General features: G+C 52.3%; 2 protein-coding genes across 3 annotated transcripts in view; one reads left to right on the top strand and one right to left on the bottom strand.

Annotated features, from left to right (window-relative positions):
* Rab3GAP1 (RAB3 GTPase activating protein subunit 1) overlaps positions 1-23,535 on the bottom strand; it is a 310,097-nt gene that overhangs the window by 83,913 nt on the left and 202,649 nt on the right. The window lies entirely within an intron of this gene.
* Positions 1-23,535, top strand: part of LOC135897266 (uncharacterized) — a 71,952-nt gene that overhangs the window by 35,697 nt on the left and 12,720 nt on the right. The window contains exon 2 of the mRNA XM_065425860.2: positions 18,422-19,395. Within this exon, the coding sequence (XP_065281932.1) occupies positions 18,495-19,395 (901 nt within the window). The 5' untranslated portion in view covers positions 18,422-18,494. The remainder of the gene's footprint in view (positions 1-18,421; positions 19,396-23,535) is intronic.

The raw sequence follows: 23,535 nt of genomic DNA, 5'->3' as shown, positions 1-23,535 counted from the left end.
GTACCTTTGCTTAAAAATGGGAGTTATGGCATTCCAGCTCCACTGAGCAACCTCACCAACGTACGAATATAAATGGACAAAGAAGCGGAACGTATTTTGGTCATTCTACTATCTTTGGTACCCAACTGCCATTGAATAAATCGGAGGCATCATAGACAATTAACACGAAAGAAAATATTTTATGAGCAATAATGAAAATAGCCCAAAAGAGTGAGCGAAGGTGAGCGCCAGTGATATATTGTTCACTGTAACAAAATATCGAGGACGCACAATCGGCATCAATATGAAAGGGAACTCCTTTTTATTTTTTTCAAACGCCCTTAGGGGTTAAACACACAATCCCTCCATAAAAGTGTTCAATCATACTAAAAATTCAACATGAAAACCTACTGTTATGTATAAAGTTCCTAAATTTGATTCCATGGACCAGAAGTTATTGTCGTTTCAAAAAATTCGCTGTTCCTTTCTATATTGATGACGACTGTAGTTCAATTAGCACTGCTTACCACAAACATATATCGCATATACGTAGTCCTCATTACAAATAATAAAGAAGTAAGGAAGCAATAATGAGACCTGCGTTTCTTCCTTATGGTTGGCAGACATTTCAACACCATCCGTTGGCAGTCACTCTCATTCAACAACTTTTTATTTATATCGCTCACAACACCGACGCTACAAATACACTTGCGCGAAATTCCGTGTCTCAGACGAAAAAAAAAAAGAAGAAGAAAATGTCTCCTGGCCGCTCATCGAGATGAAGTTCGTGCTCGCTATATATAACATATATATACACGCGTGCTCGATGCCAGAATAGCCGAAGAGAATGCCTTCGTCTGACGCCGTTGGAATCGCCGCACACGCGCTGATTGGCATTGCGTCACCGTCGACGCTTAGTCAGCCTCGATTTGTAAAGCGGAGACCGGAGTATATATAATAGAAGGTAACAGAGCATAGGACTTCCGCGCCAGTCATAACGAGCCTGCACAGACAGCCTGGCCCGAAAGTGCCCGTTTGCCCCATTGCCGCGCATCGATCCTAGGTAAGGGGCATGCAGCTCGGCCAAACTACTACGCAACAACGTCGCCAAGGCTGCGGCGCGGCTTCGTTACCAGCGGCTCCCCCTCCCGTCGGCGGCGCAGCCGGGACCTTACCGAGCAGCTAGCTCTTACTGGCGGCCAGAGCGTTGCATAACCAAGCGCCCTTCCGAATGCAAATGCGGCCGTCCGAAAGAAGAGCCCCGCTGCGCGTCAGAGGCCGGCCGGCGGCCACTCCTGCGCTATGGCCGCGCGCGCCCAGAGTAAACAGCCATTGAAAGGGACAGCGCGCGCTTCCTTGGCTCGGCCTCTCGCAGAAAGACTACGAGGGCGGCGCGGGGGCAGCGTTCCCAAACGAAGAGGCCCGCTGGCGAGCGCGGGCCACCGCTGGAAGCGCGCAAGCGACGACTCGGTTCGCCGACGCGTGCAACAGGGCTGGCACGCACGCCGACGACTGCGCGCAAGAGCCGCACGACCTCGAGGCGGAGGTCGCACATCGAAAGACCGAGGTTTATTCTGCGTCCGAGGCATTTACTGTCAACGTACTGGGCATCAAGGCCGCATTCCGCGTCCGCCAACGATAATGCGTGGCGTATAAAACAAAGTCCGACGATTGCAAGTTAGCCACTGCGTATCTGCATTCTAGGGTTCGTGCTCACGACAGTTCCATCGCCTTTCTTCGCGTAGAACCTGCGACACGATGTACGAGGCTATATATTGAGTGAATTTGCAGACTTCTTTTGCTCACTCTTTCATCACGCTTCATCGATTCTAGTCGATCTGTGCTCGGTCACGGAGCCCTTTTATGACAATATCTTGTTCTTTAATTGACACTGCACACCACCTTTTGATGTAACTAGTCAGGAAAAAAAGAAAGAGAAAGAGTGAAAAGCCTTAACCACGAACTGAAAGTCTTCACGAGTGTCCCCACCAATCCGCAGCAGCATGCAGGCTGCTGTCACATTGCCACGCGACTCAAAGCCAGTGTGCGAAGCTCCACGATCGTAAACGCACCACGCTGTTCCCTTCAAAAAGAGCGAGGCGCGTGGACGCGTACATGAGCCAAGGAGAGGGATTCTTTTTTTTGGCACGTCAACGGCTCATTGCCCTGTTCTGGCGCAAGTTTCTTGCCCCCGCAGACTCGTTCACGAAACATTTGCGTCGGAGTAGCCAGAATGAGTCAAAGTGGGGTGCATGAAATGCGGCACCCATGGCCACACACCATTCGCCCGGAACCGAAACGATCTCGTCGGATCGGCCCCACGCAGCACGAGCGACATCGCGCTGCGCGGTGCGAGACACGCCTGTCAGGTATCATACGCTCGCGGGACATAGCGAACTCCATGCGCAAACGGCAGCCGCGCTCGGACGTTAAACACAGCGCGGGACGCTTTGCGCGACGACACACGTTTGCGAGACAACCGTGGCGCGTGACGGCGCTTCCTGTTGAGCAAGTCTCGAAAACAGCGGGAGGCCTGCGTCTAGCATTTGTTGCACCGTCTTCATTGCGCACACGTTCTGTCTACGTCTGCAAGCTAGCAGAAGCAAATAACACGATCCTGTCGGCTCAGCTCTATAGACAAATAACAGCTGCATGCAGTCGGACATTCGTGGCAAGCGAGAAAGTCGATACCCGCCACGAGACAATGAAAAGTTCTTGAGAACTGCATTCATGATGTAGCGACCAAATGGTGTGGCAGAGAGGTGGCAGGTGAAAGCTTGTACTACGTTTTCATTTAATAAAGGTCAAATGCGCACGGTTCAGGGCCGACTGCCCTCAAAACTACTAGTACATATACATTTCCGAGCGTTTGAGCGTCAGAAAGCTAATTTGTATTAAAATTGAATTACATTCTGGAGTTTTACGTGCCAAACCCCGATCTGATTATGAGGCACGCTGTAGTCGGGGACTCCGCATTAATGTTGACCACCCGGGGTTCTTTAACATGCAACCAATGCACGGTGCACGGGCGTTTTCGCATTGCGCGCCCTCGTCGAAATGCGGTCGCCGCGGCCGGGTTTTGATGCCGCGCCCTCGGGCTTAGCAGCGCTACGCCAAAGCCACTATACGCCACCGCGCGGGAGATAAGCTACCATATATGACCACGGCCTCCGAGATCGGGCGGAGCGCGCTGCCTGATCTGAGAAGACCATGCTATGACCAGATTCCTTACATGGAAGGACTCTGCTATGGCTAACACCGAATGAGATTCGCCGCGCTCAAGAGATATATCCCTAACCTACAGTTGGCTGCCAGCACTGCGGAAGCCCCGTGTCACAGCCAGGTCAACACATTTGATAGTGCCTCTCGCCGCATCTAGGCTGATTGTCGAGCAATTAAATAGCACAGCACACACACGATGCTTAGCGTGCTGAAAGCTATTAACAAACGAGCATCAAGGAGAAACATCGCCAGCAATGTTTATTATTATTTATTTTTTTTAATAGTAGGCGGTGGAGCAGGAGACGCGCTGAAGAAATTCGCATTTGAAACGCCCCTGCGGGCGTGACAGGCGACATGGCACGCAGCGGATCCTTTACTCTGACGACACCAGAGTCGCCGCCTGCAAGGCAGGACCGGCGTCACCGTGTCACAGCGTGTCCTCCGCGCGAGGAAGGCGTGAAAAGGTCACGCGCTGAACCGCGTCGCCCATTTTCATTTCTACGCGAATACAAGCACTCAGAGCGGCAGCGACAGGCTACGTCACAACCGCGAGCAAAGTGTTCGAAGAGAGAGGGAGACAAGAAATGCAGCCAGGCAGAAACGTATGCGCGGAGCGACGATGCAGACGTCAGCCGTTCGCAAGTCCATGTGGATCTCTTCACGGTTCACATTTCTTTTGCATTTAGCATGCAGTTATGTGGCACACTTCGCCGCGCGGATGCAACCCCGCGCAGAAGGGGGAAAGGGAGCTCGGCGGCCATTCGCCGCTGCCCCCATTCGCGCCCAGCGGAGGCTGCGCGGACACGACCGCCGGCTCGCTAGCTGCTCGCGGCGAAGCTGCACAATGCAGGTGGTTGAAGAGCGAGCCCTGCGTTGGGACGCCGCAGCGGGTACAGGAACACCCAGTGTGCGCGCAAGCCGCGCACCGCCGAGCCCCGAGACGCCCCTTCACTTCCTCGACGCCCCTTCACGAGCAGAAGGTTCAGCGAGAGATGGGACAAACGGTTGCTCTTCCTCGGCGTTCACTCATTTTGCCATCGTAACGCAAGGTGGTGCGCGACACACCGAAGTTGACCGCGCTCAGAAGACCTGCCGGGGACACTGGGAGTGCTCGTTGAGTATAAACTCGCTCGTGGCTGGTCTGCAAAATGAAAGTCCGCACTTATTCGTAGCGCATGACTGTGCACTTCCTCTAACGGAATTTGCGTCTGCTAATTCAGAAAACTAAATTAAGACGGGCCTATTTCTATTTCTTATTACTCGGTACACGTTCGAACATTAAGGCCAGTCTCTACATACTATATACTTGTTATTTCGACATAGTTAGCTCAGGATGGAGTTCGAGTGAAATTCTTCGGCGGCGGTTTCCTGTTGTTGCTGGTGTTATAATCCAGTTCGACACATTCCACTCTTCATTGGAGTGCAAGTCGTGTGCGCCGATGAAAAAATGCGAGTGCAGTCCCCGAGTGTTAGCAAGTCAGAACAGACGTTTTTCTCGAGTTCTTGCGATTCAGACTTCCAGTTCGATCCTCTTAATTCTTTCTTCCTTTTTTTTTTTTTCGTTTCGCGTGCTTCGCCAACGACACTAGCCATTTACGCCGGTATACCACTGGCAGAGGTCAACGACGAGGAAAGACGAAACCATGTATTACGGCACCTCACGCTTGCGAAAACTACGAATGTCTAAAACAGAAATATCGCTATAGGCCACATCTTGAAAGCACGCATTCTGACTTGCGGGCTATATCGCACAGCCCCGCTTGGACAGCAAAATGCGGTCACAGATTATGAAAACGAACACAAGGGAGTCGCAAGACAAGTTCGCGAGTAACTGATGATGCCAACTTCATATCCACATATGGTGATTACTAATACACCAAGGAGCACTACATAGCAGCGACCACACCCAAATATTTTCCACCAGATGTCTTCACGAGAAGAAAGCGATAGAAGAGAGTGAGCTTGGCAGCCAATAGGAGAAACTGCCAACAACGACAACGCATCGTATGTATATGCAGAGTCGCAGCTGGAAGGCGGCAACACTCATGCAGTATACGAGGTGATCACTATCAAGCTTTGCGGATCTTTTTTTTTTTTTATCGCCTGTGGTCTAGATAGCATAATCCTTGTCTTTGAGCTGGCTTATTCTAACACGTGAAAACGAAACACCTATTCAGCGAATTAACAAACATTCACAAATTATCTTCCGAATTAATTATTTTGCCGCACATATTGCAATTTACGAATTGTAGCCGGCGAGTTTGCAAGACGCACCCACTTGAAATGAATTTCCAGGATGACACTAGCTTCGATATATTATTTTTCAGAATGTGAGACGAAATACACCGGCGTTCCAGTTACTTTTGTGCTACAAAGCATAAAAGAGCGTTTTGTTTAAAAAGTAGGCGGGACAACAGTGCATCTTTTACTTCGAGTTTGATGGCGCATATCATCGAAACTGATGTCATTCTGAAAATTCATTCCAATTGGATACGCCCTTGCAAACTCACCGGCTAAAATTTGTATACTGCAATATATGTGCGTAAAGTAACTAATTAAGAAGTTTATTAGGTAATTTCGGTTATTAGTTGTATATGCGTTTCGCTTCCTCGAGCAAGTAATGCCCGCCTCTCTGAATATTGTAGTTTGCTCTGCGACAGGCGATTTCTAAAGATTCCACAAAGCTTAAAGACGACCACCCCGTATGTGCGTGCCGAAGCGGAAAAAAGAGGAAGAAAAAAAAGAAGAACACGGTTATTATTCTTTCATTTCATCAGAAGTTCATCAACCACATCAACACCTGACGACACTTTCCCGTTTCCTCTCATTTCTTCAGAGGAGGCACACGGCCGGCGGCCGCCGCTCCAGCTGTCTGTCAAGAATTTACTTGCCCTTCAGCTACAGCCGCAGATACGTCATTTGCCAGAGCAAGGGAAACGAGGAAAAAAAAATGTCTGTGGCTTAGCTAAGGTTAAGCCCAGGATGCGAAGCATACTAGCCTTTATTTTAACGCGACAGCGTTAAGGAGCTCGTGTCGCAGAAAAGCCGGTGTCGTCGGCGTCGGCTCAGGCGTGCGGCGCTTGCTCAGGCGCACATTTCGTTGTCGCGCCGAACGCTGCGTTGCTCGACGCTCACTGCGTCCGATGCGGGGGGCGACGCCGCGAGCGACGGCGCGAGTTGGAGCCCCGTTTCTCCTCTGTCGTGACGTCACGGTGTCACGTGGTATTGAAGGCGACACCGCCGCGCCTGAGGAGCTGGGTTGAGCTCTAGTAATATGCTTCGCATAAAATATATATATACACAGGTCCTGCCTCAGGCCAACGCTAACAACAGACGCGGTGCTGCTGTCCACAATCGGCAATTTCGTGCACGGTCCGCGGGGAGACGGCGACCCCTCGTCACACGATCACACCCCCCTATCCCGCTTGCGCTGTCACGAACCGCAGCGCAGGCCGGCTTGTCCCTTGCATCGTGGCCGGGAAACTATACACACCACGCGAAACCTGCGGAGCACCGTATACAGCATCTGTATATACGGTCGTCTTCACCTCGTATTTGTTTCCCCCTTGGTGCTTGGCACAGCACGGCAGGGGCAGAAAGCAGTCATTTCTCGTTATCAACGGGAACATTGTTCCCGGATTACACCAATCGAGAGGCCATAGGACGGCCAAAAAATGCGTTTTTATCCAAATACGCGCGCCACGATAACGCCCACCGTGGGCCTCCACAATCATCAGCGAAGAGAGCCGGAGGCCAGAAAAAAAAAAAAAGAAAAAAAAGAAAGAAAGAAAGAAAGAAAAAAAAAAAACTGCGTCGTGCGTATGCCCTCCAGTGCATGCGAGCGGACTCTACAGCCTCAAAAACACGGTGTAAGGAAGGTTCGCGAAGATTGCACTCGTGAGTCTTCTTAAAAAAAAAAAAACCGAAAAGCATGGGTATGTTTCCTCGTAATAATACTCTCCACGACTTTCGGTCAGGTCGTAATCAAGCTTCTCTTGACTGACTTTCGGTCCAGTAGTGCAATTCAAGGTGCAGAACAACAGTTATAAATACGACGTTGTTCTAACGCATTCATAGATATGCAGTGCAGGATGTCCCAACCATCATGCACCAAGATTTAAACATATGCAAATGCCACGTAGCTCGACAGAACCAAGGTGATGCCGTTTGCCATCTCTTGGAGATACTCAGATTATTTTTTGCATTCCGCCTAATTACGTAATTAGTCTTAATTTATCAACTTCTCAAATACTATAATTAGATGAAAAGTGTCAATGAGATTGTAGAGCAGCATGAGAAACTCCCGATAGAGCTTTCTGTTGCTCGATACGTGCTACATAAATGTGTTTTTCCGAGCGCGAAAGAAGCCCGCGAATAGCCGCAATATTGCCGCGCGACTGGCCGCTCGAGGCACTAGGCGTGTATTCGCGGGCTTTTTTCACGCTCGGAAAAACACTCTTATGTAGCGCGTATCGAGCAACAGAAAGCAAGAGAACTTCCAGCACATTTACTACAGCTTCAACTCCGAATGCATTGCATTGTGATCGCACATATCCCACTGTACTGCTACTCGCGCGGTGCAGCAGTGGCGCAAGAAGCGTGACCCGACGTGTGAACAACAAAATTGTGAAGAAAAATGACACACGACACAGCCACAATCTTTCGCGTCTGCCTTCTTTTCATATGCCACTGCAAGAGAGCACGACGAAAAGTTAAGACGATGATCGTGACCATCTAAAAAAACTTTTTTTATAAATAAAGTTTACATAATGCAGACACGCGTACGAGGTTAGGAGCAAGTACTGGACGAAAAACAGACACAGCGTCAGCGAAGTCGACATCCCAAAACGTGCTCAGAAACGCAGAGATCAAAGGACCACGGCGTGAAAACAGGCCAAATGTAGTCACAGAAAGCGCCTCTTAACGGGCGTTGGAAGCGGCTTTTAAGTGCTGAATCATCACGAACGAAATCAAACCAATTAACATATACACAAAACCAGGGAAAGAGACGCGTTTTCTGTTGCCGTAACACCGGCGGAGTCGTGTCGTCTCCAAATGAACACGAAAACGGGGTCACAGACCGCTCACACAGAGAGACTGTCGGAAGCGCAAGCGATCCGGAAGCGGCGGCCCGCAGCGCCTTCGCGAAAGGCAGCCTGTGCCGTCTTTCGGGCGCGCCTTGGCGGACGGGCACAATAGGCGGCGCGGCGCTGAAAACCGACAGCCACCAAAGACACCGGACGCGTCATCGGGCCGCCTCGCTGCAGCGGCGCAGTGATGGTATAATAGACTGGCCGGACTGGCACTATTTCCGACAGGCCTGGGACACAGAAACGCGAGCAGGCAGCAAGCCCTTATCCGAGAAGACATCTCGGTATAGGCCGGCGCTAAAGCGTTAGCGTCCGCAACGTTAGCAGCGACAAAAGAGCGCAGATGGTGTGGGAATGCGAGCGACAACGCTGCGCGAAGCGTGTACAACGCCAAGAAAGTGTACGAATACGAAAAGCGCGAAGGGGAAAAAAGCCGAGGGCGCCAGGAGACGCGCGCGTCACGTGAAAGGGGGAGGGGGGGGGCTGGAATATTTCATGAGGACAAGAGCATTGCACGTGTCAGCATCGCAGGCACATCAGCGAATTGCGGAAACAGGAGCAGTTATCAAAGAAACAGGTCCTTGACTATAGGGGACGCCATCATTCATTCGTTGAAGACAAACGCAAGAGAACTAAGTCTGAAACAATATGCCTCTTCTTTTGCGTATTTCGAACATCCACTGCGTAAACAAAGTACCTGGCATACTGAAAAGACGTGACATTTATGACATCCTGGGTAGACCTAGAAAAACATAGAAAAACAACAACAACAAATATCTCCACGGAGTGCAGCGTCCGAAAACCCAGCATTTGCAGTAAAGAAAATGTACGAACACAGACTCTGCGCATCCGCAGTTAGGGCACCGGCAACGCGTTCATCAGCAGCGTGCCTCGCAAAGACGCTAAAGCGCTCCATGCACGGGTGCATTAGCTATGCTAAATTAAAAAAAAAAGATATCACCAGCTTTAGTAGTAAATAAATACAACAAACAGCGAAAAATTGACGATGCATGGAGAGATCATAACGTATTGAGCTCCGACCAACAACAGGCGTGCACGCGCGCGCACGCACGAAAGCGGAACAAGAAAGCCCACAAACTAACAACAGAGCACAAACTCCGGCGTTATGCATGCTGCGAGCCCGAAACGTAATCAGCCTATCAGTCATGCTCAGTTCTGACGCCGTCAGCTACGAAACGTGTTTCCAGATAAGCGCAGCCAAACCACACGTATACTGCACGGCCAACGCGGGGAGGAGAAACTCATCTGGGCAGTACGAGCAACAGCGTCTGTCATTCCGGGCGCGAGCAGCGTGAAGCAGCCGAGCAACGGACAGGCGAGGCAAACAGGTTCGGTGCCTCCATTCAGGCCGCGGGTGGAAGCGGCGCACTTGGCACTATCGCTTGTCCGGCCCGACCCCGAGTAGCCGGCGCGGCGGTGGACCTGCCTGCCCTATCACCGACACACTGCCCCACCGTTACAAGTCGTGTCATACAGCAACTCTGCAGCAGGTTCAGTTTTAACTGCGGACGCGTGCAGCAATCGACACTTCAGCACATACGCTCTGCCACGTCGCATGCAGACACCATCCTATACCGAGGACCTGAGAAATGTCGGCCAAAAAGAGTGATCAGCGCTTTGTAAGCACGTAACGGCGTAAACCGCCAGTCAACGGTCGTATGCCGAAGAACGAAGTTGCCTCTACAGATGGGCACCTACTGTCTCCACTTGTCGCTCCCGTTATAACGAAGTCAACGAGAGAGAGATAGAAGGCGAGAAAAATTCCGAGTAAACGGCGCCTTGATACAACCTGGCTAACTACAAAAACGTTCACGGTATTATTGAGAGTGTGGGAGAGGCAAGAACCTGAAGCCAAGTTAAGGCAAACTTAGTCATACGAACAAGAGAACAGCCGCAAACGTTGTTGACACACGCCGTCGACGCCACTCGGCACAAAGCCAACTTTCTCGGCGCAGCGGTATTATCGCTTTCGGATGCTTTGGGCACATGTATAAGGTCCCGCTCGTCGACGTCGACGACCAACGTAACGTCTTTTCAACCAGTGCAAGGGCCCACGTAGAATGCCACTGCTTCGCTCGCATTTCGGTTTGTGCTGAGTGCCTTCCGCACATACATAGGGTGCTACAGCTAACGTCAGACAAGCTGTTGAACAGAAAAAGAGATGAAAAACGAGAGAGAGGGAATACGGTGCAAGACCGATTTTAAGACCTACGGTATTCGACCGTCTGACGACCGAGCACCACCATAGGTCTTACAATCGTATCTTGCACGGTGGTTTCTTAATATACTTTTTTCGTCGAACAGCTCGGCTGACGTTTTATAGCTGGGACACACGGTTTATCGGGTAAGGCTCCACGTTTCATCCCGAAAGCTGCGCACTTTCGCGCTGCCCTCGACAACGCCGTCGGATACACCAGCTGTAGGAAGAACGGCGCAGAGACACACATACGGGGGGGCTCACTCAGTCCGAAAACAAATGAAGCGGAGCGCGCCTCGCTGTCTCCAAGAGCGCCGCCGCGTTCGTGTGTACCCGAATGGGGTTTTCGGACCACGTTCTGTCCCCACCGTGTCCCACCGAACGGAGCTCACCGCTGCGACGACGACATACGGCGAGCGAGGTGATCGTTTTCTGACGTCAGCGTCGAACACGCAGCGCGGGACACGTGCGCGGTGTGACCGGCGCCTGGAAGCCAAAAGGCGCGGACCGGCGGCGCCCACCGCCCTTGGCGCAGAAACGCGGCACCGCCAGATGCGCGTTTTCCTGCGCCGCCAAGGGCGCGACCGACACGAATGGACAAACAAGGGTGGCTTCGCTCGCCAGGTCATCCCCGCGTGACGCGCCGCTTCGCGTGTGCGAGATCGCAAAGACGGAAGACGCACGACCCGGGACGCCCTGGCATGATTCATTCACGCCCGGCGGAAACGTTTTGAGCAGTCGTCAGCAGCAGCTGGCACACCGCAACCCAATCGGCAAGACGCCGCGCGTATCGTTACGGTGCGAGACCGGTGCCGCCAACAGAGTGCACCGCGCGAGTGCCTATAACATCTATGCTATAACTGTGCACTCACAGACGACAAACAGACATGCCCGAGATTAAGCGTCTTCACTTTTCTCATTCTGGAGCGGTATATGGCGTTAACGTCGCAAGCCCTGCACAACAACTGCGCACGCTACTTCCTTTCTAACACGAAGCCTAATTGAAAGGGTGACCACAACGCGAACGAGAAAGACGAAGAAAACATTAAGCAGCTGGCAGCACAGGCCGCTTCCGATGGCGCTAGTAACCAATGTGAAATCAAACTACAAATGACGCACGTACGGGTTTGCACGTGTTGATATGCGCATAAAGAGCAAATATCTCAGAATGTTCCGCTTGCCAAAGATTTATTCTCACTAATTGTTCATCCAGTGGTTGATTTTGTTGATTTCATCCAGTGGTTGAGCATTTGTTGATGGTTGTTGGCTTTACGTGATGGCGACTTCAGTCGCGTAACACACAGCCGCTACTCCTCGGTAGCGTGGTGCAGGAGTGCCAACACAGGCCACAGGGTGCACCGCCACCTACAAATGTCCAATAAACAGCGCACATGGCGCGCTTGTATGCGCTTGCCATCTCGTGCATTTTTTGGCAACTACCAGTGCTGAAAGGCACCGCACTAGAACTGTTACGGAATAATCATAGGTAATTCCATTATAGGGCACCTTATGTAGGACAGTGCACACATAACGTGCGTCCGCCACGACTGCTGTTCGATACACACTCAGACGAAGGCGCACACGGCTGCGCTTATTCTCTCGTCGCGAGGAGTCGATTTTCACCTATCAACGGCTTATACGCACGGAACTCTGCTTCCGATGAGCATTTACTGATTCCTGCGCAAATCTCCCCCGCATTATATACTCGAGCCGATGTTATTTTCCTCGTCAGATAATCTCGACAAACACGCGACGTGCCCCCTAGCGCGCGCCGCTAAGAACCGAGGAAAAGAAAACAAGGCGTGCACAGTTTCTGTATTCCGTCCCCGTCCCCGCGAGTGTCGCAGCGGCGGATTAAATGCGGCGCGACAGACGGCGACTGGCACTACTCGCGGAGATAGTGCCGTCGAGTGCGGCGTCCCACGCCCTGCCCGCCGCATGGCCTCGAGCAGTCCTTGGCTGGCGCGCTCGTGCCGTCCAAGTAACGGCTTGTTTCAGCCGGGAGACTTTTCTCGGCTGATATTCACCGATAACCAGGTTCAAAGCACAGTGCAGAGTCATACCATTTCACAGCACCCCGATCTAGCGGTAAACACGGCGAGTGAGTGAAGCGGCCATGTTTCTCGCTGGCTGCCCGATGAAAAGCCCGGCATCGGGCCCGCGTTGAGATGATTCTCGCCTCCGACTTCATGTGCGAGAGTGACGACCACCGCGGCGGCGCATGCCGACGGAAGAAAGGGCGGCTGAAAACGCACGGCACTTGCTCCCGCTGGCGGATCGCGGCATGCCTGCGGCGACGAGCCGAATCCCATTGATCGAGCAACGATGAGATCCGGCGGCGAGCGGCCGTCTCTACAGCGGCACCGAGCCGGCGAAGTGGCCGATCAAGTGCTGCGCAATCGAACGCACGCTCCAAGGGAAAGTCTGGGCAAGGCAGCCGATTTGAGTCACGCGCGTTCTGGCACGCCGAGCGGCCGAAACGGAGACCGGCTGGCGTCGTCGTGACTGAGGAGGAGGGCCAGCAGTGCGCGCTCAACGAGGTGCGCCGTGTACAAACACTGCCTCCCCAGCAGGCAAGCCGTTCATTACCTGCGGCGCCCACCCCCGCATGGAATGCACCGGAACGGGGTCTCTCGGGCCGCGCCCGAGATGCGCGCGCTTCCGCGTACAAGGCACTTGGTTTGCTCATGTTGGCGCGGAAGAGCATGTGCCACCTCTATGCAGGAATCCATCTGAAAGCGCTGTTTTTTTTATGCAGCAGAGAAGTGCTGCTGTCCCCTTTTCCAACCCCCGGCGCTGCGAGAACGGGGCGCGCACTATGGAATAAATAGTCAGGCTTCGACACACACAGGCGTATGAAACTCGTGTCACATTCACGATTCTTCTCAAAAATCTCACCCCCCGTCTTGTTACCATGTGTGCCACTGATTACGGTGATTATGGTAGGCGTTCAAGCAGCGACCGATCTCTTGCGTCACAGTTTTGTGAATACGGAGCTCTGGGATCGCGTTCACAAAGTAGTTAGAACGATAAAGCAGTGGCCACGAGCAGGTGGCGGCCAATCGAAGGCAGCGTACTTACCGGCGAAAAGCTTTGTGAATTCAGGCACTGATTCGAACCGTATTTCAACGCAAGCAGAACGGTGTATAGCAGAATGCGATTACTCTAACGTGGCTGCGGAGCCTGTGAAAATGGCTGAACCGTGTTAACCGGGTACCTCGGTCGAATCAAAACAACACTAACACAATAGCGCTCGCCGTGTAAACCGCAACAGTATACCACCAATAAAATTGGCGATAAGCCTTTATATGAAGGTACGAAACCCAGATGCAGCCCTCTACTGCATTAAAAAAAAAAAAAAACTAATGCTAAGTTAACGTACATTTCTGGTACGTGAATTTACCGTGCCTTTATCATAAAGCTAGGGCTACATCTGCACCTCTTGCAGCCACTGCATCAACTGGTACGACTGTGTAGTGTCGGAAGGCACAACCTCTGTACAGCCAGTCGAGGAGCCGGGTGGCAGCCGCATACCAGAAGGAGCCGCTATTTTCTCACTTCAGAAATCACACGCCGTTCTATACTAGGCGACAGAGGCGGCCCAATCGCAGCAGGCGCGCGCAATGCCGGCGATTGTCGCAGGAAAGAAACGCATACTGCCACTGTGCGCGAGGCGTCATCATATAGGCGAGTAGCCGTCGACAATGGGTCCGAGAAAGCGCGCCAGGCCACAAAGGGGGTCACAGCGAAAGGCCACAAGCCGGCCAGCGGCGCCTAAAAATAAGGTGGCAAAGAGGTGGAGGAGGAGGGGGGGGGGGGGGGGGGGGGAGTGCGCAGAAGGCGAGCCGCCACGCAGCAGCTTCTCTCCGAGGCGCGGGATCATTCAGATCGCCGGCTTGCTCCAGGAAGCGGGCCGCAGAGGAGCCTTCCACATAGTCGGCGGCGGAAGAGGAAAGCCGCATACGCCGGGATTACGCCTTCCGAATGCCAATCGGGCGCGTTTCTCAACGAGTGGCTGGGCGCACGACGGCGACCCTTGAGCGGGCCACGCTACAGGCAAGATGCACGCGAGACCGTGCACCATGAGAAAGTCAAAGGAGGAGACGTATATGGAGCTCTTCGCCAAAGCGTGTGCGTGCGTGCGTGTGTGTGTGTGAGACGCACTTGATCAGCTGAATTTGAAGCACTCCATACGTCTGAACTATAGGCACACAAGCAGGCGTACACTAGGCGAAATAGGACTTGAGATTGAGTCCAACCAAATAACTGAATTTTATTAGCCCGACGCTTCGGAGCCAATTCGGCTCCTTCTTCAGGGGGGGGGGGGGGGGGGTGTGCAGCTTTTAAAGGCTCTTTAAAATGGTAAAGACCCTTTAAAAGCTGATTTCGTTTGTCAGTCAGAGGATGGATCGTTTATTTACAGAAAAGGCAGAGTCAGCCTTTAACGGCATCGTTGCTAAATTGCATTTCATTCTACTTGAAGGGCGTTATTTTATAATTACAGCCATGAAAATCTGACGTTGTCAAGGGTGTCGAGTTGGCAACTTCATCATCAATATGGCGTTTCTCCCTGCAAAACATGCATCTCGAGGAGTGCGAATCATATAGACACAAAATTTTATGTACACTCCAGCGCCAATTTTTTCTACACGAATTAGAAAAACAAATTATTGGCCTTATTTTTGTTATATTTCATGACGGGGTTTAGCATGAAGATCGCTTCGCCAAGCAAGAAATATATGAGAGAAAAACGTTTGTTGGAAGCCGTAAGAAATGCGCAGATGATAGTTTAAAATATTTATTTCTATGCGACGTAACAATCAGAAGTGATAAGTGTTTGCGGGATTATTTACATTTGCTATTTATGGTATAACAGCGATAACTAACACCAGTTCATGTTTAAAATATACCTAGTGTACTAAAACGGTGAACGCTGCCACACATACACCCTTAATTGTACGAAGGCAGTTTTCGCAAGGCCTTATCATATGAAACATTTTATTGCGCTCTCTTGCTGCTTCTCACACACACACACACACACAAAAAAAAAAACGCGGCCCCAGCCGAAGAAGGTATCTGTGTTCAAGTTTTAGAAAAGGTACGCGACGCTACGGGAACCTGTCAGCGATGAGCGAATATTTCGACCGCGTTCGGCGGAACTGAACGCAGCCAACAAGCTCGCCGGAAAACGAACCCCCTGCTGTATATGCGCAGGGACGGCATTTTAAGCGTTCCGAATTCAGCGGCCACTGAATGTGCGTCGCTTTCGCTGGCACAATTTTGCTCTCCCTTCCTTTCGGGCCACCTTAGCAGAGCTTGCCGTTGCGCTCTATGCGTTCTCCGTGGCAGACACTGCCTCAACCTGTTTCTTTATAGAGTGAGCTACATTTTTGTTCTTCGCTCTTTGCGCGCCACGACCAGGGGACGACAATAGCGCGGCGATCCATTGCGCGGCCTGAAAAAGGGCCTGCCAGGGTCAGAGGTCGCCGCTGTCCGAGGCGGTTGCCTAGCAGGCTGTTCCTTTGTGCCAGTGGAGAAGCGGCCGCTGATACACTTTAGGTGACGCGGCCTACACGAGAGAAATACGCGGCTCCGCCACGCGATACAAAAACCTGGCTTGCTCAGGACGACGCCAGACAGGAGCACGCGCGCAGAAGAAAGCTTGACGAACGGAGTTGAGACGGTGGTACGGCACAGAGAAAGCAATTTTACGGAACCGCCCAATACAGTGGAGCGTCAGACGCCGGAGCGTCGGCCGTTTCTCGCAGAAACGGCGCTAAAAGACAACGACCGCACTTGAAAGAGGCAAGCAGGAGCGCCGCGGCCGTTGTTTCTCCGCGGCGTTGTTGCCGTCCCATTTTCGGCTATGCTGAACAGGAGCGTCATCGACATCATTATGAGCGCGGCGGTGCTAATAGTATATGCTGTCGGCGGTGCCACGAAATTACACCGCACGCGCCTTTCTTCTATACGAGCAGCTCCACTGCTCCAGATCGTTCTTTTTTTTTTCTTTTTCTCCGTTAGTGAACGGCGCGATCGAACCGGTTGTTTGAACTGGACGAATAAAACAAAATAATAACAAAAAAAGAAAGATATAAGCGTACAACAGGCGTACTGATGGCTGCTGTAGGCCACAAAAGACAAAAGTGCAAACAGACTTCAAATGTGGAAGCTGGACGTGGTACGAACATCACGCGGATCTCGTAAACTAGAAATCTGTGATGTTTTATAAAGCCCTACAACGTCGTAAAAAAATTTAGAGTAGCCTTTGCACAATCTGATAACGAAATGCCCTAGAGTTCACTTATATGAAGTATGATTACGCCGCGCTGTTAACAGATAATGAAGAAAAAGGGTTGTCACACAGACCAAAATAATTCGTCCGTTTAATTAACAATGTGCCAGACAACTCGCCTGGCAGCAAGAGCACCGTTTCTGCTTCTCTGTTACGTAGGCGCACGTAATTAACAGGCTTATAGCGTACTTTTGTCAAGTTACCAAAAAAAAAAATGTTTTCTCCAAGCAATTTTGACCTTTTCTGGGCAATTTCATTTGTTCCCACTAGTGGCAGAAGCCGAAAAGAATCGGCTATGGTGGACTCGCTCTAATGCCCACGCAGTCACTGCGCCATGCACATTGAAAAGTGTGCGTACGTTTCCGTCAATGCGTATTTATACTCCTACGCAAGTGATACCCCTTACAAGCAGAACATCCAACAAAGTCACATACACGCCATTATCTTTCATTGCGCATACATGCTGAACGTAAGTTAGTCTTAAATTTATGAATTCGTCAAAAGAAAGTAATCCTTCTCTAAAGCCGCAACAGTAAAGCGGGGGCTATCTCCAGCTGTATTGTGTTGCAAATGCGTTCAAAAGCCCGCGTGTGCGAGAGAGCAAGGCTATCTATAGAAAACACGAACGCGGTACGAAATGCAGACCACGAGGAGCGCGCGATCCGCAGATAAGCTGCCGCAACGCCCTCCGGTCGAAAGGCATACAACACACTCGCTCCCATTGTGTGCAAGTGCAGACGCCGACGCACAGCGCGCTCACTTTCAGCTCACGATTCATTCAAAGCCTGGTCGGCGCGGACATCGCGTATGCGGCTCCACGTGTCGGTCGAGATGCGCGCGGGGTGCCGCAGTGCCGAGCCGGCACATGTAGCCCGGAGGAGGACGGTGGAACAGGAAGCTGCCAGCACCCCCGCAGCCCTATTCTGGTCAAATGCGGCACTATGTACCCGCGCTTGCTCCACGAGGCCCCGCAGTGGGAACTTGCTTCGCATAATGAGTTAGCCCGCAGCGATACGCGCACCGAGAGAATACGACAGCGTGACCGCGAGGGCGTAGAATCTTTAGAAACACAAAGTGTAGCTTTCCCGCAAGAAAAGAAAAAAAAATTCAGTGGTCTTCCACAAGAAGGATGACCAGCGTATGTGGGCCCCTTAATGGCCAACTGCACCTCCGCCGCGGGTCAGCCCGGCATTGCACTATCTTCGGGATCGACCCACGTACCGCTTAACGCCTGCTTCACCTCCGCCGCGGGTCGGGCCGGTATTGCGCTATCTTCAGGATCGGCCCACGGATGGGAAGTTCTGTGTCTACACAGGGGCACCATCCTGGGGGAACTAGCACTTAACAGCTTCGCTGTAAAAAAAATTAAAAACGCGGGAACCAAGCCACCGTATTCACCAGCATCAGTGTATTATGACCGCGGTTGCAACGTGCAGTTAAACGCGCAATGTGCCACAGCACCCATCCCCGATAATACATATGAATAGCACGGGAAGAGGGATTAGGGGGCGAACCAGCAACATTATATATAGCGAACGCACCTCGAAGCGGCGGCAATAGCCAGACAATAATACCGGCATGAGTGGCTAATGTGCGCGTCTTTTTCGATGTGCGCAGAATCGGCCAAAATGGTGGCCCTGAGACGGGCCGCGGAGAGCCGTGATTCCGGCGGCTGCGGGCTGAAGTCAGCATGGAGACTCGGTGGCCGCACGGCAACGGCTTCGTCTACTTGCTGCTGTTGCTGCTGCTGGTGGCGGCGCCCAGGGGCCGGTCGCAACTGGCAGAGCTCCCGGCGCTTGGCTGCAGCTACGACCATGGCCAGCAGGCGCTCCTGTGCTCAAACACCACCCTGGACAAGGTGCTCACGTCGCTGCGAATCTTCGGCACTTTCCTGAACCAGACGCTGCAGCCGCGCAGCCTGGCCATCTGGGACAGCCAGCTGCCGCAGCTGCCCTTCTTCCTCGGACAGTTCAACCGCTCGCTGCACACGCTGCGCCTCGTGCGATGCCACACGCAGCACGTCTTCCCGGACGCGTTCGCCGGACTCGAGCAGCGGCTCACCACGCTCGACCTGTCCGAGAATTCGCTGTACTCCGTGCCGTACGCGCTCGGCACGCTCCGCAGTCTCGAGGTGCTCAACCTGTCCCGGAACTCTATCGCGGTGCTTCGGCAGGGCCCCGTGTTCTCGCGCTTGCGCGCACTTCGCGTGCTCGACCTCTCGGGGAACCTGCTCGGTGTGGACCCGCAGTTCGTGACGGGCGCCCGAGCGGCGGAAGGGGACCACGCCGAGCTGTCCATGAAGCTGGCCGAAAACCTGACGGCGCAGGACTTCGACGTGGCGCCGCTGGCCGGCAGCCTGGAGCGGCTGCTGCTCGGCGCGAATCGACTGGCCACAGTGCCCGAGCAGCTGCACCGAGGACTGTTCGCGCGGCTCCGGGAGCTCGACTTGAGCGACAACGCGCTCACTACGCTGCCAAACTTCGGCGCCGCGCTTCTGCCAAACCTGACCGACTTCAGCGCGCGCAACAACCAACTCGAAGCGGTGCCTTTCTACAGCATCCCGCCGGCAGAAAGCAACGTGGACCTGTCAGGTATGAGCTACTGCAGACTGCCACGTTTCACTAATTGCAGATATCACTGCATGTTCAAATTACCCAGGAGTGTTACTTCTCCCGCGCCCACTTGCCCAGGAAAGATCTCGGAATTCGGAAACTGCGAGTAAGCTCAAACATTTAAAGATTAGGCGTGCGGCGTGAAATAACCAGTTAGCGGAGCATGTTGCGACTGAGTGTGCGGCTTTGACTATCTGACTCATCATGTTTATAGACGCTTGCGCAGCGAACTACTCTGTGTGACTCATTTCACAATTTAAGCATTCGAAAACATCGATGGGAAGGTGTCTATAACATTCAGCTCAGCCCTTTACAGCGACGTCGAATTTCAGATGCTTCACTTTTTTTCTCTCATCAGCGCACGGTATAATCACCTCTAGGATTTTTTTCACTGTTTCGTAAGAACCAAAAAGGGAAACAATTCTACCACAGCTATAGCGCTCAGGCGAAGTGGAGGGCGTTAAGCAACATGAGCTACATTACGTCATATAGCGTCAACGATTAGCTACAAAATTATGAACGCATTCGTCCAAAACCCGAAGTGCAGAAAGGGAGCAAAATATCGCCGAAAAGCAGACAAGTGAAGGGTCATTTTAGATAAGCAATGATATGCTGCCGTGGAAGATCACACGGGCAACGTGGGACATAAAAACGACACAAATATGCTAATCAACGCTACTTTTGCTGCAACCTACCTACGTAATGTGCAAGTTCTTGAGACACGAAGTCACAAGTCAGGCTCCGTGCGGTAAATGCGACTATGAGCTGCACATTGTTTTCAATCTTTGCACAAAGAACGCACTTAATCAGCTATGCGGGCATTGATTCACACACAATTCTTGTGCGCTAAGTGCTCCAACGACAGGCGCCATGGGAGCACGTCTTGTGACAGGAGCCACCGTCAACCAGACATATATCCAGTTCTGTACGCCGCTTTGTCGTGTTGACTCCGCCAGTGGTAAGAATTAATTCAGTAAAAACAGACATACGAGAACACCTTGTAATAAAGCATGGAATTAACCGCCTTAATCCACACGGAGTTATGCATGTGGCGCTAACCGCAGAGCGTGGTGCTCTGCCCCGCCTTCCCCAACACCAATTATGAATACAAGTATGTAACGTTTTGTATCTTAAAATTATGTCAAATTGAGAGCTTGGTGCAAACATAGAAGTTCAGTTGAAATTTATTGTCACGTCATAAAGATACATAAGTGCCTTAGCATATAAGTGTTACAGGAGGAGGTCCCAAAGTGAAAACTGTCAGGGGGACCTCCTATATCGGTACAAAATTGGTTGATTACACGTAGGGCAGGTGAGTCTTAAGCAGTTGGCATACAAGTGATACGAAAAAAATACAAAAAAGCAAAAACAAACGGTACATTAAGCACAGATTTAAATATGTAAAAAATATACAAACATGCGTAGAGTAGAGGTGCGCACATTGCGAAACATTGTGATTTAAATTCGTCGGCCAACGATTTCTTCGCATTCTCTTTAATCTCCCTAGCCTGCTACTCCTCACTGGGAAAGTGGGAAACACAGGGAAAGGTAGGTGGCGGGTGATTATGTTAACATGAGATACTATATACACGTTGTCCAATATGCGGATGCGCACTGTAGACGCAATACACGCAAAAGTAATCTTGTCACAAAAAGTTATTGCGCAAACACATTTCGCACGGACTGCACGTCTCGCAGGTTCTAGAGGCGAGCGCCTAAACCAGTCTCACTTAGAAAGTTCAAAAGTGATTTCATGGCCCGTTGGGCACAGTCAACACTCCTCCACGCGCCCAAAATCTTTTCTTTTGAAAAGGGGCGGGAGTCCAAGCAGTCAACAGTAGATTTGAGTGTTTTTCGTTCGGCCGCATATTGAGGGCGCACGCAAAGTACGTGAGCTATTGTCTCGGGAGTGTGACAGACGCTACAGGGCACAGACAAGGGAATAGATGTAGGAACAGCACAAAATATAACACGATACTTTCGCGTGATGCCCAAAAGATATGAGGCGCTGTCAGCCGTAAATGAGGCAAACAAGTGAGTAGCCCGCGCAATGCGAATGTTCCACTAAACAAAACGTGATGTACGGCGTTGCATCCGAATCATAAACGAGAAAAAAAAAAAAACAGTCTCGGAGAGGTGCTTGCAAGAGCGCTATTATTAAGAACCTTGGCATCGTTGCGTTTCTCCTTTAAAGCTCGAGGCACGCGGGCGGGAAGCCCATTAGGCAGCGCGATGTGGGCTCGTCGGGCTTTCCATCAGCCCTGGCGGAGACAGCAGAGGTCGGCCGAGAGGAAGACGCCCTGCAGAAAAGCCCCCTCCCCCCGACGGGAAATGAACCGGCGGCTGCACAGAAAGCGCGCGGTTAGCTATATGGGAGGCCTCAGCCTTCACCCGCGGGCGAGCTACCTTTCTATCACGGACGCCTCGAGCTCGGAGAGCTTGACAGCCAGGAAGGACCCTTGCCCCGGGCGCGATGAGCCGCCCGGCTTCGCAGACAGGCCGGCATCAAAAGCAACTGCCGCTCGGGATATCTGCATGCGCTAACGAATTGCACGCATATCGAAGGGCTGAACGTGACGGGGGCGCTTCAGAGAAGGGGGGGGGCCTCTAGAGGAGCCCACACTGGGGAAGCGCGCAAAAGCATATCCGGCCGGGCGCCATGCGGCGTCCCCAGGATCGTCACAACTCTGCAAGAAAGGTGCCTTCGGCTCTGCTGCGGCTCTGCTGCCGCTTGCCTGCGCTCCAGTTCTCAGAGATGTAACTACCTGTGGCAGCAGACGACAGCCAGCGAAGTGGCGCTCGAAATTACTCTCGATGGTTACGGCTAAACGGCAAAGATATCAACATCAAGCGAGATGGGAGCTTTCGTATTACCGCATTGCGACATCTTGGAGATGTTCCGTTCAGCTGACATACACAGCTCTTCACTCAACGATTTAATTATGCGCCTATCGTAACCGTCCACGGTTAGACTGCGAGTTTATTATTACAGCCACTCGGATGGTAAAAGTAAAGCAAACGCATACGATACACTGCGCAGCAAAATCCCAATCCGCACCGGTTACGCAGCAGTGCACGCTCTGGCGCGGGGCAAGAGCGTTCGCTCACAGCAGCGGGTCGCCGTGCTCAAAGGGCGCATCCCGCGCTTTGTTCGTTTTGCTTTGAGACGAAAAAAGCAAAAGTGACCCGCTTCGGGCTACCCGACTCTACGAACATCCAGTCGCAACAAGGGCGGCCGCTGTGCTCTAGCAGACAAGGGCCGCCGCCCAATGGTGGCTTGCCACCGCTGCCACTGCAGCGAGTCGAGCACATCGAACGAAAATTGCCCGCACGGAGCGCCCGATATGCCGATTTTCTCCACAACGCCGGCGAAAGGACGAAAGTATACGTCGGCGGCAGCGGCCCCTAACAACCGCGTCTCCAATTGCTGCACGCAACAGGGCGCAGTGCGAGCGGCGGCGACCACTCCTGTCCAAGAGCGAGGAGGGCCGGTGGCGGCGCCCAGGGAAAAGCTGCGCGGGAGCGGCGGCGAGAAGCAGGCCAGGGGCATCGCTGACGCTTCGCACGGGCGAGACGCAAACGCCGCGGCCAAAAACGACAGCCTCCCTCAGGCAAAACGTGTCACGAACACAAAGAACGCGCGCGCGACGGTGGCGGCAGAACGTGAGCGAGTGCTATTACGCCGGCACACATCCGCGCACGGTCGAGCAGCCGCCACCGAGCGCTGAAAATGTAGCTCGACCCCCCACACCTCCTCCGCCATCTTCAGGGAGCCAAAAAAAGTGCCACCACTGGGAATGGCAAAGCCTCCCCCAACAAACAAACACACACAAATGCACTTTTTTTTCTTCTAAAATTTGCTGTTCGTTCTCTCCTCGACAGCGAGCTAGCAGCACACGCTGCCGAATCACTACGAGCCCAAATTCGAAATTGTGCAGCTAACAGTGCGACCGAAACCATCAACCGCTGGGTCGTTGGAAAGCCAGCGAATGTTTCGAAGAGAAGCCCAGCTGTGAAGAGAAACAAGAATCCAGCATCCGAAGATAGCTGGCGGTCTTGTCTTCACCGCGCAACTGCCCGGGAGAGAAGACTTAGGATCTGCGTGCGACCACCATGCCC

The sequence above is a fragment of the Dermacentor albipictus genome, chromosome 1 (genome assembly GCF_038994185.2).
Source record: "Dermacentor albipictus isolate Rhodes 1998 colony chromosome 1, USDA_Dalb.pri_finalv2, whole genome shotgun sequence".
NCBI classification, from domain to species: Eukaryota; Metazoa; Arthropoda; class Arachnida; order Ixodida; family Ixodidae; genus Dermacentor; species Dermacentor albipictus.
Note: the sequence above shows the minus strand (reverse complement) of the source record. Positions and strands in the feature narration are given on the sequence as shown.